The 17,949-nt window shown below is 37.4% G+C and overlaps 1 protein-coding gene and 1 long non-coding RNA gene across 4 annotated transcripts in view; both read right to left on the bottom strand.

Annotated features, from left to right (window-relative positions):
* Window positions 1-17,949, bottom strand: part of LOC124153314 (zinc finger protein 205-like) — a 129,742-nt gene that overhangs the window by 93,394 nt on the left and 18,399 nt on the right. For 2 of the 3 annotated variants that reach the window (XM_046526409.1, XM_046526412.1), the window contains exon 7: window positions 12,676-12,805. The exons of the other annotated variant lie outside the window; for it this stretch is intronic. In XM_046526409.1, the coding sequence (XP_046382365.1) occupies window positions 12,676-12,805 (130 nt within the window). The remainder of the gene's footprint in view (window positions 1-12,675; window positions 12,806-17,949) is intronic. 3 annotated transcript variants of the gene reach the window in all.
* On the bottom strand, window positions 2,004-3,761 carry LOC124153315. Its single transcript, XR_006863615.1, has 2 exons — window positions 3,716-3,761; window positions 2,004-2,125 (listed from the first exon to the last, which is right to left on the bottom strand). It is a non-coding gene; the product is annotated as an uncharacterized LOC124153315 (long non-coding RNA).

A 17,949-nucleotide genomic window follows, 5' to 3' on the forward strand; every position in this document is an offset into this window, starting at 1 on the left:
TGACCCCTTGTCTATCCAAGTACATAGCTTCCATAGTAATGTCTTTTATTCTCCTTGCATTGCTATGTTGGCCAAAATGATGTCAACAGTTGCTAATTAACAGATTCTTTTAGCTCAAAAACATTACTTCATATTTTCAGAATTATCACCAAAAGGCAGAGCAGTTAACTCATCCAATTTTTTTTTTTTAATTGAAGGTTATGTTTTAAATTGAATGTGCTCCAATATACTGTGAAATAAAAATGGTGGTGTTTTGACTGCCACTATGAGTATTTCAGGTTTTACTTTTTTTCTGCCCCTGTGAGAGGGATTTTGGACACGTACTGTAAGATAATAAGTATAAGTGTAACCATACCTTCATGAGGATATATTTGAAATATTGGTCAGTAAATCTAAGACCAAACATGTAGTCTAGTGAATGTGGCTCTTGTTCATACATTTTTTCTAATAGCAATACTTGGCTTGTGGCAGCTTAGGGTAAAAAAATCCAAATGGCTCAGAAATGTGAAATGATGCTTTTTTTCCTGGAATTTACCCATTTTTCAAGTGTTTAGTTTATGGAAAGATTGGTATCAAAATACATTAGGCTCTTACTGTGCATTAGAGGATAAATGGAAATACTAATTTCAATAAAAGTATTTAAATAATACACTTCAATGTGTTTAAGGCATCTCCCGAACATCTCTGGAGGCTCTCTCGGGCAAACTAAATGCTTTACAATACCACCAATTCCATCATATGGGGATTTTCCATGGCTTCCCTAGTAGCACAATTTGTGTTCAGAGTATGCTCAGGGCATTTTCAACACATATGTAAGATGTGTTCAACATAATTTGAGCACATGCTGAGCATATGTAAATGTCCGGCAAGGCATATGCTCAACATATGTTCAACACAAGTTTTCAACATATGCTCAGCATGTTTTCCACACATGCTCAACATATGTTTTTAACATATGCTCAGCATATTACCCACTTATGCTCAACATATGTTTTTAACATATGCTCAGCATGGTTTCCAATTATGCCCAACATATGTTTTTAACATATGCCCATCATTCTCCCAAAATATGCTCAGCATACCCTAGTGAAAATATCTACAGGATTTTTTTTCCGATAGTAATTTGACAATGGGAAACATTTGTTTCTATAGGAAATTTTTATGTTCCTACAGGAAAATTTTATTTTCCCATAGGAACCTAAAATTTGCCTATAGGAACAATCATTTCCCATTGTCAAATTACTAAAGGAAAAAGAAATCCTATGGAGATTTTCACTAGGGTGAGGTTGCATCCATTTATCCCCCTTATGAAAAGTATTCCCTTACAACCTTGCAATACCTATAGATGCACAAATTCTCTCCTTTTTACCGCTCCTGCCTTTCACTGTGGACTTAGGGCATGATGTCAGACCTACACATTGCATTCACTCAAGTTATCAGATTAGCACTTTAAATTGAAAATGTTTAATCATTAATACAACTAAATTTGGTCAAGGATTTGAAATCGCCAATGTTAATTTAAAATTTATAAATGATAAGCATTCGACAGAATAAAGCATTGATGGTACTGATTATCATGTTGTCTAACCCTTCAACATCCTCTTTAGCCCTGTCATCGTACAGCTCTCACCAGCTCCACTGCACATGTGCATCTGAAAGCATTACACTCCACACTGCTAGATTACAACGTACGAAAGATTGAACGAACAAGGAAAAGGGCTAAGGCATGTTTTAGTAACATTAATAAGAATATTGATACATAGGTGGTATCATGAGCCACTATAATGCTTTAGCCCAAATTATTTGTAATTATTTAAGTCTACTGCCACTTTATCCTTTGATGGAGCTCCTATGGAATATGTAATCAATTGGTAGATAATGGATTACATAGGATATAATAGGAGAATCAAGTATGACATAGTTCTGCAATTTGATAATGAAGTAGATTTATTCTAATAAAAAAACATAAGCATTTAACATTATCAACAAATATTTCAATCCTATTCTTTTCCTTGATTTCCCTCAGTCTTCTTCAGGCAGCATGACCGTCGTAGCCACTCCCCAGTTAACTCAAGAAAGGCACATTTATCAGCACTGCTAAACATAAGACAAGAGTGGAGAGCATCTGTAGATTAAAATAAACAGAAATCAATATTTATCCACTAAACAAGCACTAAACAGCAAAAAATTATTACTTCTTTAACCTGAAAATGGTGAATATTGACATCTTTCATGAATGGTAAATTAACATTAAGTTGCAAAATTTAAAATTTGCATGAGACAGACTAAGGAGAGGAAGTAGCAGTAAGGGAAGTATTGCATCATAAGTTCACACAATATGTAATGTAAAAGTTATTCATGTCAGCTAGTGTATATACATTGGTCTTAAATATCAATAATCCTACAATACATTTCCATGTAAGTCCATCAACATAATACAATTATTGAGAGCTAGATGAAGATAATACTAATAGATTAGTGAGGTCATGAACATTTTAAGACACCGATTCATTTCCATGCAAGAGGGTGAAGTTCTTCAAAAAATAAAAATGTCATTTTTTTGCATGACTATAAACAGACATTTCTCATTAACAGATTTTGCATTGCTTAAAATATGTAATGAAATATGGAAAGCAAGAAAATTATGATGAACCTGAGAGTATCATGTTTAACAGAACAAACGGTTCAATTGACAACATTAAATTTAATTCCACTATATAATGTGGAGCCTTATATTCCATAAAAAATCGCTTAAGATACACATTATGTGACTTTGGTCTCTAATTGTCCATGAAATTATAAATACCAATGCGCATATGGTGTATGTCTTGAAATCCGTGAAACCCAAGCAATATATATGCCAGATTTGGCTAGTATTTGAGGCACGAACCACAGGAATACTGTAGATACTGCAAATAAACTCGATTATTTTTGTCCCCTTACTTCTGAGTGAATCGCCTAAGTGCTAAAGTAAATTTTTAGTAATCTGATGGAAAAACTAACGATAGTACGTATCATGCACTCCTTTTGAGCCATCCCCATGGGTTACCCATGCCAATTCTTTGTTTCGTTCCCTCATATCAGAGTGCAACTGTGTTAACATGATTCCTAGTCGAGACTACTCATATTTACTGTTAGCACTTCGCTGCGACAGTTATTCACAAAATAAGTTCGTTAATGATACTTGGTTACAAATTAGTTAATTATGCATCAAAATGATACCATGAAAGAGAGGGCTAATTCATCATCCAGCGATTAGTTAGCATTCATGAAATGGTGCTGTTATCATAATTTGATGGCCTTGTTACAATATTAGCATGAACAAAAAAAGGGTTTATGAATAGATTCACAAACGAAATTAGAACAGGCTCTAAGCCTTGACCAAGAATTTATTACTTCCTTCACATTTTATTGTGGCTATGATTGATTTTGATCGAACATTTTCGCACTCACTCGGTTACATGCATCATATTCGATCCAAGTATTTACATTGGGCAGGAATAACTTAATACGGCATTTACGACCACAATTCAGTTCATAAATAGCCATTGAGAACTTTTACCATACCACACAAGAACAGTCAGAACTAAAATAGTAATATCATACATTCATCCGTTCATAAACAGCGATTGAGAACTTTTACGATATCACACAAGAACAGTTAGTACTAATTGTAAAATAGTAATTTCATATATTTATCTACCAATGTACTTACATTTCATGCTTCTAGATGATTCCGAGGTAACTGGGCTCTCTCCTCTTGTATAAACTATAAAGTAACGTAAACAACGTGCGATTTGAGCAATGAAATCATAGCAACATGAACACACACAACAACGTCGACGCATGCGTCTCCATGCGTCTCGCTCTTCAATTATTTTTAGTGTTAAAATCAGGGCCTTGGTTAAAATTATGAATTGATATACTTGAATTAGAATAAACTAGAACCAGATATATTCCTTTACATTAATTATAAAACTAGCATGCAGTATTTGAATCCTGATCGCTGATTTGTCGACGAAATATTTCTCAGAACGCATAGATATTTTCTTGAAAATATGATCAACATATTTCGTTGAACACATGTGGAGCATATGTCTACGTATATATGCTCAACATATTTCGTTGAACACATGTGGAGCATATGTCTACGTATATATGCTCAACATATTTTGTTGAACACATGTGCAGCATATTTCTATGAAAATATGCTCAACACATCGTCTGAACATATGCTGGAAATATTTCGAGCATATGTTGAAAACATGTGGTTTTAAACATCTGCTGAACATATTTTCAGCATATGCTAATGTTGTGTGCAAAACATATTTCCCTGACATAATCTGAGCATATGCTCAACATTTCTTGTGCTACTAGGGTTGTAGCAAAGAATGTCCATGATGCCATTAAGGAGAAATCCTGGTAATGCTTGCAAAGGTTGAGAAATATTTTGCATTTCTTGTACCGTCCTGCACAACCATCACAAAAGTAACTCAATTTTTTTACTATAGTAAAATTTTCCTTAACAAAGCAAAATATTATTCTTTGGGTTTCATAAACAAAAGCTACATCATGCTCTGAATCATCTGACAAGATGCATAAACTGGAAATAATAAGCTGTTTAGTCAGGTGATCTAGAGTATAAATCACAACAGGGTGTACCGTACAACTATCACTTGTCCAGTGATTCCCTTGCGCCTCATCCTGGATAACATATGAGTAGTTCTCGCTGAAGTCAAAGAGAACAGCTGCTTCATGGGGTCCAAGATTTTCTTTCATTTTCTTAAGGTAGTTTGCCTGTACCTTCGTAATAAATGAATGTGGCACCAGTTTTTCCACTCTTTCAATTTAAGTTGATGGGTACTCATCAAATGTCACCGTGAAGTTCACCAGTTTGGAAACCCACTGACTGTATGAAACTTCATCTCCGGGGTCACATTCTTCAAACTTTTTCAGCAGTAAGCTTTTCAATTTTTCACGTGAAGGACACTGAGAGCAATGTCGCAGTATACAGTCCCTATTATTTCTAGAGCACACGAAATAACCAATTAGGTCCTGGCTTGTTTCCTCTATATTACAGGCTCTAAGCAATAGGTTGACATTTTAATGAATTATGCAAAAACACACTGAATGTGTTCCAGGACATCCTGCTACCACAATTTGGACCTGCAACATTTTGGACCTAGGTTGCAGAATTTAGAAAAGCCAATTTTAATTCTGGGGAAGTCAAATTTAAAAGTGGAATACAATTCTTTCAAGTTAGCAAGTAATAATCTCTTCTGAACATGTACATTTTTGGAGATACTTATGGAATCTTTCTTTCCAGGCATCATTCTGGAGTACTTATCACTTTCATAGAAAGTCCTAACTAATTGTAATGTTTTATTTTTGCCTTCCCTTTTCTCAATTCAGGTGCAGCTAATTTTCCATTGTCTCTGAAAAGTTCTGTTGCTTGGCGGGCAGTGTACTCACTCACATGAAACTCTTCCATTACTTTCTTCCTGCTCCATGAAGTTGGTACCAATGATAACAGATGTACCTTTCCTTTATGGGTGCTTGATGAGTCAACTTTTTGTTTGATTAACCCGTCAGCGTCCAAAGTTTTTTTTTAAATTCACACATATTTCACTTTTAAAAAATATGATACATATGAACTTCACACAAAGAACACCATTCAAACTGACTGAATAATGGAGGAAACCTTCTACTAAGTATGTGCACCGACGTGTATGCTAAAATTCGCGTATTAAATACATTGCCGGAGCATTGGCTCAGCACTGGGTGCCCTATGGCACCCGTGGGCGTTGACGGGTTAAGTCTATGAGCACATCTATATCATGAACTATCTGAAGTAGTTCTTTTGGCAGTTTTGGGTCATCCTTTTCTGGAGATTTCTGGAGATAATTCTTTATCAAGAACTCTTTTAACTTTCCTTTTAAAATTACTGCATGCTGACTCTACTTTCCTTTTAGCGTAGGTTGACCTTCTGTGAGATGATATGCCATGAAATTTTAAAGGTGACGCCTCTATATCTTGCAGCGTTCTGTTAAGTAGCTCAGTTGATTTTTCTTGGGATACTGTTGTTTGAAAATTCAAAATACTATCACTGCTGTCACTATCTACTGCTTCAACATCAGAAAGCTCATTTCCAAACCTGGAGTGTTCCTGTACTTCCTCCCTACATGGCTGGCATACTTTCATTCCTGGCACTAATTTCCGAAGAGTTGGGATTTTACAGGCCTTTTCTGTAAATTCAAGACTTATATTTCTCAGTGATTTTGATATTTTCTTCTTGTGGCTCTTAAAAGGATCAAGACAATATATTTGGTAGGTTTCATACTTTTTCAACTAGTATATTCTGTGATGTTCGCAGACATTGGATAGGACTTCCCCAGGTACACCACTTCTGAGAGATAACAGCTGTTTTTCAAGCATACTCATGATCTCAATTTTGTTCAGTTGCACCACTGGTGTGTAGCTTTTTTTGAGGCAATCAGATGCAGTTACTTTTCCAATGCTGCACAGTTCAACAATTTGCTCATTTTGAAGCATAGTGGAGACACTAACCTTTTTTAATGTCAAAGTTCACAATGAGCAGCTTCGCCTAACTCATAGCACACACAATTAATGTACAGGTAAAAATACACTGATCGTACACACAGAATAAACTTGGACACCCGTGGAGCATCTTTACACAAGAAGACTTGGCAGAAGATTAAAAGTGGTACCCTAGAATCTATTTTGATTTGTCATGCCCTCACTGCGATACATTGTAACACTTTATTCTTCCTAGAGGTTGCACTTAATTCACTTATTCCTTGGGGAGATGGAATAACACTGAAAAGTGAGGCTGAATAGGTGGGATTGCATTACCTTCTCAAGTTTGTCATGTAATACAATCATATGTGAGGCAGGGGAGAAGGGCACATAATGTCAGCATTATCTCTCCCAGTGAAATAGAAATTTAATACTCCAGTTGCCATCAAGGAATGTGGATATTGGTGACAACCTGCTGCATATCTATAAGTAATACCATTTGCTCTGCCAGCTCTTCCATCACTAACGGGTTTGGAAGACCGTACTTCTTCTGTGAAAGTGAGGCTAACTTTGTACAACTCCAGTTCAGCGGGGCTCATTTAATCACTTTTTCACAGATCTTAACAAACTTGTACATGTGCTTATGATGACCACTGGTTTTTTGGATTAGTGATTTCTAAACACGAGGAAGAACATGATGTGAAAGTGAAATTTATGTACCCATATCGAAAATCCCCATGTGATGGAATTGGTGGTATTGTAAAGCATTTAGTTGCCCGAGAGAGCCTCCAGAGATGTTCAGGAGATGCCTTAAACACATTGAAGTGTATTATTTAAATACTTTTATTGAAATTAGTATTTCCATTTATCCTCTAATGCACAGTAAGAGCCTAATGTATTTTGATACCAATCTTTCCATAAACTAAACACTTGAAAAATGGGTAAATTCCAGGAAAAAAAGCATCATTTCACATTTCTGAGCCATTTGGATTTTTTTACCCTAAGCTGCCACAAGCCAAGTATTGCTATTAGAAAAAATGTATGAACAAGAGCCACATTCACTAGACTACATGTTTGGTCTTAGATTTACTGACCAATATTTCAAATATATCCTCATGAAGGTATGGTTACACTTATACTTATTATCTTACAGTACGTGTCCAAAATCCCTCTCACAGGGGCAGAAAAAAAGTAAAACCTGAAATACTCATAGTGGCAGTCAAAACACCACCATTTTTATTTCACAGTATATTGGAGCACATATTAACCTTCAATTTAAAAAAAAATTGGATGAGTTAACTGCTCTGCCTTTTCGTGATAATTCTGAAAATATGAAGTAATGTTTTTGAGCTAAAAAAATCTGTTAATTAACAACTGTTGACATCATTTTGGCCAACATAGCAATGCAAGGAGAATAAAAGACATTACTATGGAAGCTATGTACTTGGATAGACAAGGGGTCAAAATTTCATTCAAATATATTATGTGGTTTCTGAGTTATGAATTTTTACCCTGTGCCCTGCACTCTGGAATTTGACTCCCACTAGCACCACTTCTGAGCAAACATCTCAAACTTTGACTCCTCATATCTTGCAAACTATGAGAGTGAGAGAGGAAATATTTTACATGGGTCATTAGTAGAGATGGGTCGAATAGCAGATTTCTCGAATTCGAATATCGAATTCGAATATTAAATCATTGCTCGAATATTCGAATACCTCGAATTTCGAATACCTCGAATACTAAATGATGAATGCTGGAATGTTTGACTCGGTTGCCTATGCAGCAGGCAACACAAGATTTTGGGGAGTAATTTTGATTTCCTTTAAATGATTCGAACAGGAATTTAGCTGATTAATGAATATTTTAATTTTATGGAAACAATTGGGCATATAATTAATTCAACTAACATCGCTTTACCCCCACTTCTGCTGCCAAGTGCTGGCTGACAATCTGAGGCATTTTGCAAAATACAAGCTCTTTTCCACCGGATTTTCTTCAATTATTTTCAGTCCATCTTTGGGAGTTCTCACGAGATAAGAAGATGAATTTGAATTGCTATCAGGGAGAAACCAAATATTCTGAGAAAATATCCCTTTGTCTGGGACTGTAACAATAAAGATTTATCGCACCACTCATTAATTGTAACTTGATATATGCGTTCGGAAAAAAATACCGCATCAACTTCCGAGAAGCTCTGCTGCTCATATCGAGTTTCGCCAGAATGCTAAGTCTCCGTCGTATTTTGACATTTATTTCTTTGCGTAAAATGCTTAAATAAACTCAGAAATACGTCGTGTTTGGTCTCATTCTTTTTTAAATTACGCGCACATTACTAATATTTCAATTCAATAGAGGTGTAACATCAATTGACGAAAGTCATTCTTAGACACCTTTTGTGCTAATAGATGACTCATGCAGCGGTTGACTCCCACAGAAATGGGGAACTTCGAAGCTGGTAGGAAAAAAAGGTCAGTGGGGAAGAAAAGGGAGGGCCGGAAACACGTTTCTATTGTTCTCGTGTAACTTGGTATTTTTTCGAAGCTAAGGTCTTCGTAATATGATCCCTGCGCGAGCTGTGACCTTTTTTTATTTCGAAGAAGAGGAAAGCCTCAGAGGGGGGGCTAGTGCTGAATGGAGAGGGATACCGGATCTTGGGAAATGCGCTAATGTAAGTATCCCACGGTACTCACACAGCAGTTGACCTCCAGAAATGGGGAACTTCGAAGCAGGTAGCCAGAAAAAGGTCAGTGGGCGAGAAAAGGGGGGAGGGCGTGAAACACGTTTTTATTGTTCTCGTAACTCGATATTTTTTTCGAAGCAGGGGTCTCCGTAATGCGATCCCTGCGCGAGCTGGGACCTTTTGTTTGATTTCGGAGAAAAGGAAAGCGTCAGAGTGGGCGAGGCGAGTGCTGAATGGAGGGGGATAGCGGATCGTGGGAAATGCCCTGAGGTTGCTATCCCACGGTACTGAGGTTCTCCTGGTGGGGGGAATCGGGGATTTTCGCATTTTTCACCCAACCATTTTCGGTTCCCCTCGTCGAACTCTTTTCACCGCTAAAATCCACGAGTTTGATGTAATTCGTCAACTTGCGTAAAACGGCGCTGCGAGCACTAAATAACTACAGTTCTCTACATTTTTCCGAGTCAACTACCAACGACGTGCGTGCGACAGTGTATGACGCGAAATTCAAAGTATTCGAGGTATTCGAGGCGGTACTTTTCGCATAACTATTCGAAACCTCGAATATCGAATACTTTCTAATATTCGAGGTATTCGAGTATTTGCGGATACTATTCGCACATCTCTAGTCATTAGATAGGTGATAGTAGCTTGTGACAAAAATTTCATTAAAATCCGAGTCGGTGGGTGCCATGCCTGGGTGAACTGACATGGAATGACCCTGTAGGGAATATTGAAGATCAGTCTGGAAGTGAATCGTAAACATCAGTTCAAGGACATTAAGACCAATCCATCAATATCTGCGTGTGATGGAAGCGACGAAGTCCAAGATAGTGAATCCGATGGCGACTTTGGCGTGATAGCAAATGCTTAGCTCTATCCAACAAAATGCAGCTGTCCTTTTATGAGGTAATTTCCAAATAAACCAGACAAATTTGGAATCAAGTACTGGGTTTTGACAGATGTGAAATGAAAATACAGCCCAAATGAAATTCCACATTGTGGCGAAGATGTTGATATGCCATCAAATCAAGCTTTGGGGAAATAAATAGTTACTAAAGTGACCGTAAAATACAAGAATGCAGGAATAAATGTAACTTGTAACAATTATTTTCCATCCATCCAGCTGGCAGGAAGTCATAAAAAAATGGAATACTTCTCTTGCATGGACGATCTGAAAAAATCAGGCGTGACGCACAAATATCCATGACCCCTAAAATAGCCATGTAATCCATTCAACGCGAGTGTTCAAAAATACCTTAGGCCATACTCTTACGTAGAATCAGGCAAAATAGAACAATAATGTACTTTCACTCAGCAGCATGATCTCAGGCGACACCATTTCCGAAACGAATAAAAGAATACCAGAGACCATCCTATTTCATAATAAAAACAAAGCGGGAGTAGACATGATGGATAACATGTATCAATTTATTTACACATCTCCAAATCCAACGGCCATATCTCCACGGGCACAAAAAAGAAAAAGGTGCCAAATACCGTCAAATTGAATCATTGCACCAATTTCCTTTCCATTTTCCAAATTCCTTTTCATGTTCAAATGGCTGGTGTCTTAACACCCCCTGCCACACGCTTTTAAGCGGCTTGCAGGTTAGTGAGTAGATTAAGATGTAGATGAATAAATCTTCCAATGAACGCATTCAGCGCAAAAAAATATTTTGTGGAAACAGCGCTGAAAAAATACTGCCTGTCTGAGCTTTACAACAAAGTAATAAGTTTTAAAAATTTTAATGTAAATTTTGTAAACCCAGTACCCCTATTGTTTAAACATGTAGCACAACTTTTGTATTGAGTGTATGTATTTTCATTATTTGATTTGCAATCAACTACTACATACGGTTTAATTCATGATTCTTTAAAATAATTGTTATTAACTTTTGACGACGGAAATAATATTTAATAATGTTAAATAGTGTTCTTAATGAACTGATTCAACAATTATTACGATTAAACTGAATATTGGTTGAAAATTAGGCGTTTTATTCCCAAATACATTTTAGGGGTCAAATGACCCCTAGCCGTCCTTCTACGTAGCGCGAAACTCCCGTCCTCCTAGTGTTCATATGAAAGTGGCAAACTCTTGCCTATTCATTTGCTATTGCGCACGGCATAGTTTTCTTCTAACTAATGCATAAGATTGCACGAATAACGATAGTAAATAAGTGTGAGTGACCAATGTGTGTACCACATGAAATGACCTGTTATAGCATTAAAATCGAAAATGGCATAAAAATAACTCCAATGTTCGCCAAAAATAACAAAAACTAATTCTTTAAAATTCGTAATTTTATCTTATTTACCCGCAAAACTCATTAAACTGCTAATTTACTCTACTCATCTAAATTTTCCATCGATTTAAAATTACTGCCATAAAATATACACGTTACCACAAAAATATACGCAAATAAAAGTGGAATAAAAAAGTTGACTCTTGAGTGCGACTCATAATTAAGTAGGTACCCCTGTGTGAACGGAAGGGCCATTGTTGAGTATAAATAGCAGAAATGAGTTTTTAAATGTATACTGAAGTGCCGTTTGTAGACGAGGCAGTTGTAGTAAAGCAGGGAAAGAGTTGTAAGAAGCAGTTGAAAGCACGGTCTTTAGCGAGCGCGCCATGTGCAAAATGTTGAGCAAAAGGTATTTAAAGTGAAGCCCTGGTGTTGTAGTGAAGGCTTATAGAAAAACAAGGAAGAAAACCTGGTGAAATAACGGCAATAATAACCGTAGGGGTGAATGGATTCTATCTGCGTGAAATTCCATGGTAGCCATTTGCAGCGCTTTTTCTTTTTTTTCATTGACTGAAATCTTTTAACATGGCAGTGGACATCTACGAAAGGAAATAGCCATGAATATTATAAAACAAAGTGAATATATTGTGAGAAAAAGGTAGCCTGTAGCATTCGGTCTCGATTCCTTAAGGAATTCATTTATTTTTCGGAAATACCTCTTCTTGCATTTTGATTATAAAATGTAATTTCCTACATAATTTATATGAACTTTTAAATACGGCTTGCCTTAATGAGAGTTTCCATAGCATCTGACGATCAATATTAGCTCATTTCCAGTTTCAGGACCACACCACGCGACGAAAGAAGCGATAATTGGTCTAAGAGACAACGAGGCTTTATTTCATTCGTTGGTTTAATCCATTTTGATGGAAATGTAGTACCTCCTCAATCCTGTTGAACCACACCGAATTTGATACCAATGGGTGGACAAAAATAGTTTGCCTAGATTATTTAAGGTAAAAAAATTCACCAAGGGAAAGGACTGGTGTCAATTTTATCAAAATTTGAATTCAAATTTTTACATCTAACACTAATCTAAATTTTATAATTCATGCCACTTAATGAAGGATTGACCGTAGAACAAGAAATAGAAACTAAATGATTATGACTTTTCTTATGATTTAAATTTGCAAAACATTACTTTACCTGTAACTATGTCGGTCGGCACTGCAGTAGTAGAGATAAATGAAGCGGAATCCCAGGTAGAAAATAGCAGCCACAGAGAACCACAATGGATAGAGGGCCATGGCAATCGAGAGTGCAATGAACCTGCAACCTATGGATACGGAAGAAAACCACAGGTTAATGCAGGAAGAGAAAGTTAAAATTCTGAAAATATGATTTACATTTATTGCTCAACAATATAATTACTCTTGTTTGCCATAAGAAAAAAGTAGAGGATGAAAGGTAGTCCTTGCACAAGGTCCGACCGACGACAATACGTGCGGATTATTACGAAACAACATATCCAGAGCACATTCCGAGGTAACCTCGTTCCCCGTTGGAAACACGCGCAACGATGAAAAACATGAAAATGCCTTTTCGCATGCCGCTCAATAAAGAAATGCATAATTGATGTGTGATGCAACACCACCAACCACTTCCAACGCAAGTTTGACAAGTGTGGTGTGAGTACTTTGCAACGTGACTAGACTTGCGCAACGACTCAGAAGCAATTGGACCCCTTTTCGGGAAGGTTGGCAGTTTTATTAGTGATTAGATGACCCAGTGAACTAAGTATTACCTTCTTCTATCTATCTATATGCAATTAATTAAGACTAGTTAAACTATTTCAGATACAAACACAAAATTGAATTTTACCAGATACTAATATGATATATTACCTTGTAAGTGGGCATGGAATGCTGCTCCCCCCTCTCATTACTTTCTTATTATTGCTTTTATTACTTTCTTGATACTCATAATTTTTCCCACATTCCCAACGGCAGCGACATCCTTACGGAAACAGTTGATGCCGTGTCCCTTTACACATCTATCCCCCACGAGGAAGGAATTCTACTTGCTTCACCATTTCCTTTCGCGAGGATCTACACCGTATTCTCCATCCACCAGTCATAAGCAAGATGGATATTCAGTTCGAAAACAATGACGATTTGCAATGCTAAGGAGTGCCGATGGTCACAAGAATATAAATGATTAATGCGATGTTGAAATGATGCTCGGGATCTGATCTGGTTGCCGATATTATTTTCTGAAACTATGTACTCTCGCGATGCCTCCTTGCACTCAGACATCACTCTCGCGATGAGCACCGACTTTTCGTATTCCGACTCGTCACCCATTCCCAAGGCTACTTAAGGAATATTTGAGGTCACCGTTGAAGCTCTGCATCAGGAGGGGCGGGATTTGTTGACTCCCGATTTTTGTTGCGGAGGACCACGGACCAGCGTAAAAAAAGCTCTAGAAATCAATGTTCTTTTCAGAGGTCGATTCCAAGAGCTGCTGATCGGATATCCAGTATCCAGACATTTCATTTACCAGTCTTATCTCTATAGCCTATTCAGCTTAACAATCCCAAAATTCGTTTAATCGCCATAAAACTCTGGTGTCATCCCACCTTATCCTGCGTAGAGTGATCTATAATGATGTTGTTTATGTTAATCATTTGGCTCTTAATAACATAATTCCACTTTTTTCATGATTGCTGATATAATTGGATGTTCTGCTAGAGTAATATAGATGTAAATGAATTTAATTATCGTGTAAATTAGACAATATTTGCACAGACTTCGAAATAAGTTGGAATGCATAGCGTAATGGCTTACAAATATGTGGGTTATATGTATTATGCATTAGAAACAGGTATGTACTTTGGTTTGGAAGTATATCAATTTGTGTATTATTTGATATGTATTTGGCACCACTGCCTTTTGACATGTATACATATAATAGAGCTACAAATTGGCCCTATTTACACTTTTTGGAAGTTTGTGACAATCCATTACGGCGTGCAAGTTTTACCACAGGTAAAATGCTTCCTCGTCTCCGGCTGCTGAAGTCGAGACAAAGATTTAGGGCAAGAGGAGATGCAGGACCTATCAGCGGACCAAAACTACGGCCCGGGAGTACCCGATTCGGCGTTAAGAGCCGAAGGAGCGGCTAAATTCTGCGCAAAATATTTGACACATAAAATGTTAGTCTAGCATTAAAAAGTGTGAGTATTGGTTGAAATTGACTTTCGTAGTAGTAGTAGAATTGAGATAAAGGGTGCGTCGACGGCAAGGTCATTTTGCACCACTACTCAATCGTTTGATTCAAGACTCATTATAAATGGATCTTTACTATGCAATTTTTTAACATAAAAAAGAGGGAAGCTTTTAAATTTTGTTGAAAAGACCTATTTCCTTGAGAAACAAAATTGTACTATTTATATTGGTGGGGTGGTCTCCTAGAATAGATTCTAGGTCCCCATTCAGATTGAACCATGTCCGCGCATCACGGTATTTGTCGCACTCTGTCAAGATATGTCGGATGCTTAAAGGGCACCTACACTCGTCACATTGAGGAGCTTGCTTCTCTTCAGTAAAAAGAAAGCCATGAGTCAGAGGGCAGTGCCCTATCCTCAAACGAGTGATAACTACTTCCTCCCTTCGATTGATCCTGGTAGAGGAAGGCCAAGCTGACGTTGTATGTTTCATGCTTCGCAGTTTATTGTTATTCAAAGTCCTCCACGACTCCCTCCACTGTTCAAGTACAACATTTTTTAGTGACCCTCTTAGGTCTTCGTACGGAACTAGCGTTGATTTAATCTCTTCGTTAGTAAGAGCTTCCTTGGCCAACAAATCTGCTTTTTTGTTTCCGCGTATCCCCGCATGTCCCGGAACCCAGAGAAAGCAAACACTTATTCCCTTGTTCATGAGAGTCAGCAGCGTGGCATGAATGTGTTGAACAACTGGATTCATGGGTAAGAAGTCAGAAATGGATTGTAAGGAGCTACGGGAGTCGGTGCATTTGACAAACGAGCCATTTTCGTCACTCAAGGCTTCCAAAGCCATTTTAATTGCGAAGAGTTCCGCCGTATAAATGCTGCACAGCGGATGACTTTCAATTTAATCTCTATCCGTATTTGTTTTACGAAACCAATGGAGGCGTACATGAATAGGGAAAATATGTACCATTAGGTCACTCTTTAAAATGATTGTCCTCAATGTAATCCGGATGCAAACATTTGCAATTTCAGGTACTGACAAGAGTGTCCCGAGGTGGAATTGAGTAAATGCCAGAAAAAGAGATATTTTAATACTTTCAAAGCTATCTACATAGTCAATATATGGTTGCTAATTACGAGAGCAAGATGGTGGCAAGGCAAGCCAGGCGTGCATGTCTCTCCACAGTATTATTTTATTTCTGTGGTTACAACGTCTTCTTTTATGTTTTTCCAACGCAGATAGTGTTTCACTTTTTTGGGATGAGTTGCAGAAATGCTGTTAATGCAATTTTTTTATCATTGTGCTTTATACTGGTTTTGGTGTTTTTAGCCACCCTTCTCAATCGGGCCCAACACTCTCGGTCAACGTGACTCGTCGCTCCCGGGATTTGGCCTGCTTCCACCCCGGCGACCGTTTTTTTTTGTGGTGGTGTAATTCAGCTGCAAAAAAATAAAGTTTACAAAAAAGTCTTGCTTGAACAGTAGAATCCTGATTTAAGGTTTTTCCGGGGGGACAAAATTTAAAACACCAAATGCGGAAAAACACTAAATGAGGACCTGCCATTTTTTTCAGGTTTTAGGGTCTGTAATGATTGGAATGGCTTTTTATGAATAAAAAATATTATTTTAAGTAATTAATAGGTGCTGAATGCAGCAAAAAATTTTTAATGAAATGTTCTCTGCCCTGTGAAGGTTGGATAATACTTTTCAGGAATCAGCTAAAAAAATGGGTAGTAAAAATAAGTAATGAGAGGATGACAATTGTTTTAATGAAATATTTTATGAAAATTCTAATAAACATCAACTTAAAGTTCCCACTCAGATTATTATTATGGACATTAGTGATTCCATTTTTATGCATATTTCAGAGGTCTCGATGAAATTTAGAATTTTTTCTGTAAAAGTGACATGTAGGTGACTATAGCATTTCTAATATAATAAGAAAAGGTGTAAGTAGGTACTCGAAAAATCATCAGGAATGAGTGAAATAAAGGGACAGCAGAAGACTGCTAATCCCGAATTCTCAACTACCGAATATCTAGTAGGGAGGTTTTCTGGAATTTTGCCAACTTAACGTTTTCTGTTGCCTCGGCGAAACAAGGGATTTATGAGCCTTTAGAAAGCCTCCTATGTGCACATTTTGGATTTCAAGGCCATCCAAAAAAGTAGAATCTTATTTTAGTATGCATATAAGTCGATGGTGATTCAACTCGATGATAACACCAGATTCGTTGTCATATATCCGTGGCCTTATGCAGGTCGAATGGAGCCGGGAGAAGTTGCTTATGCAGCGCGCTGATCACCTTGACTCCGACTCGCCTTGTTTCTTGGCAGCTTTTAATGAAATTTGGTTACACCTTGAATGACGATTAGCTAAACTTTAAGTTAAGTGAAAAGGTTTAATCTTCAACACAACTGGATTTCATCTGAAAAATTGTCAGTGCCTCTGGAGTTTGGCAATTTCGTCAGGGTTATGATGTCGAAGTCAACCACCAAGGGATACCTGCCGGATTTTCATATTTTTCCGCACTCATCTATTTTACCCTGAGTATGAGGTGATTTTTTTTCCAGCATGAGCGATTTATTTAGAGTCATGGACCGTGATAGTTCATCAAAACTCTGATTGTCATTCTCTTTTGACATATAATAACACTAGATAAATATCTTTGAATCGACAGCGATATCAACCAGCCGCATGTCGGTATATGGGCTCCGGGATATCTAAATTACGATGTAAAATAATGTTGTTCCGTTAGGGAAGAATGCTCTCATTCACGATCATGACAGGGGAAACACTTCCTCGGTTCTTTCGCTGTTCCTCTGTGGAAACTGACCTTGGAATGGATTACAGAAAGAATCTTCTAGTGAACTGTGCAAATGATATTGGGCCTCTTTTGAAAGTAGAAAGCAGCGGACTGGAAAAATATTGGGCTAACAATGGACTGCCCGTAGAGAGTTGAGTTGAAATGGGCATAAGCAATCAATTGAAAACATTACGAGGAAACCATCATTGTAGCGGCCCTCGGAGGATAACTCGTGTCATCAGTCGTCACGTACCATTGAAGTTCACGAAGTGAAGGATAAGGTAGTTAGAGGTTATCAAGGGATGACTTAGCTCCATTAGATCGGATCTGATACAAAAAATGTCTGGCGTTTGGATCAGAAGGGAAGCAAAACATTACGAGAAGACAAATCACCCATCTTGCGAGTTGAAGGTTCCAGTGCTGCATTCCCGGAAGAAAGCAGTTGAA

The sequence above is a fragment of the Ischnura elegans genome, chromosome 2 (genome assembly GCF_921293095.1).
Source record: "Ischnura elegans chromosome 2, ioIscEleg1.1, whole genome shotgun sequence".
Lineage (NCBI taxonomy): Eukaryota > Metazoa > Arthropoda > Insecta > Odonata > Coenagrionidae > Ischnura > Ischnura elegans.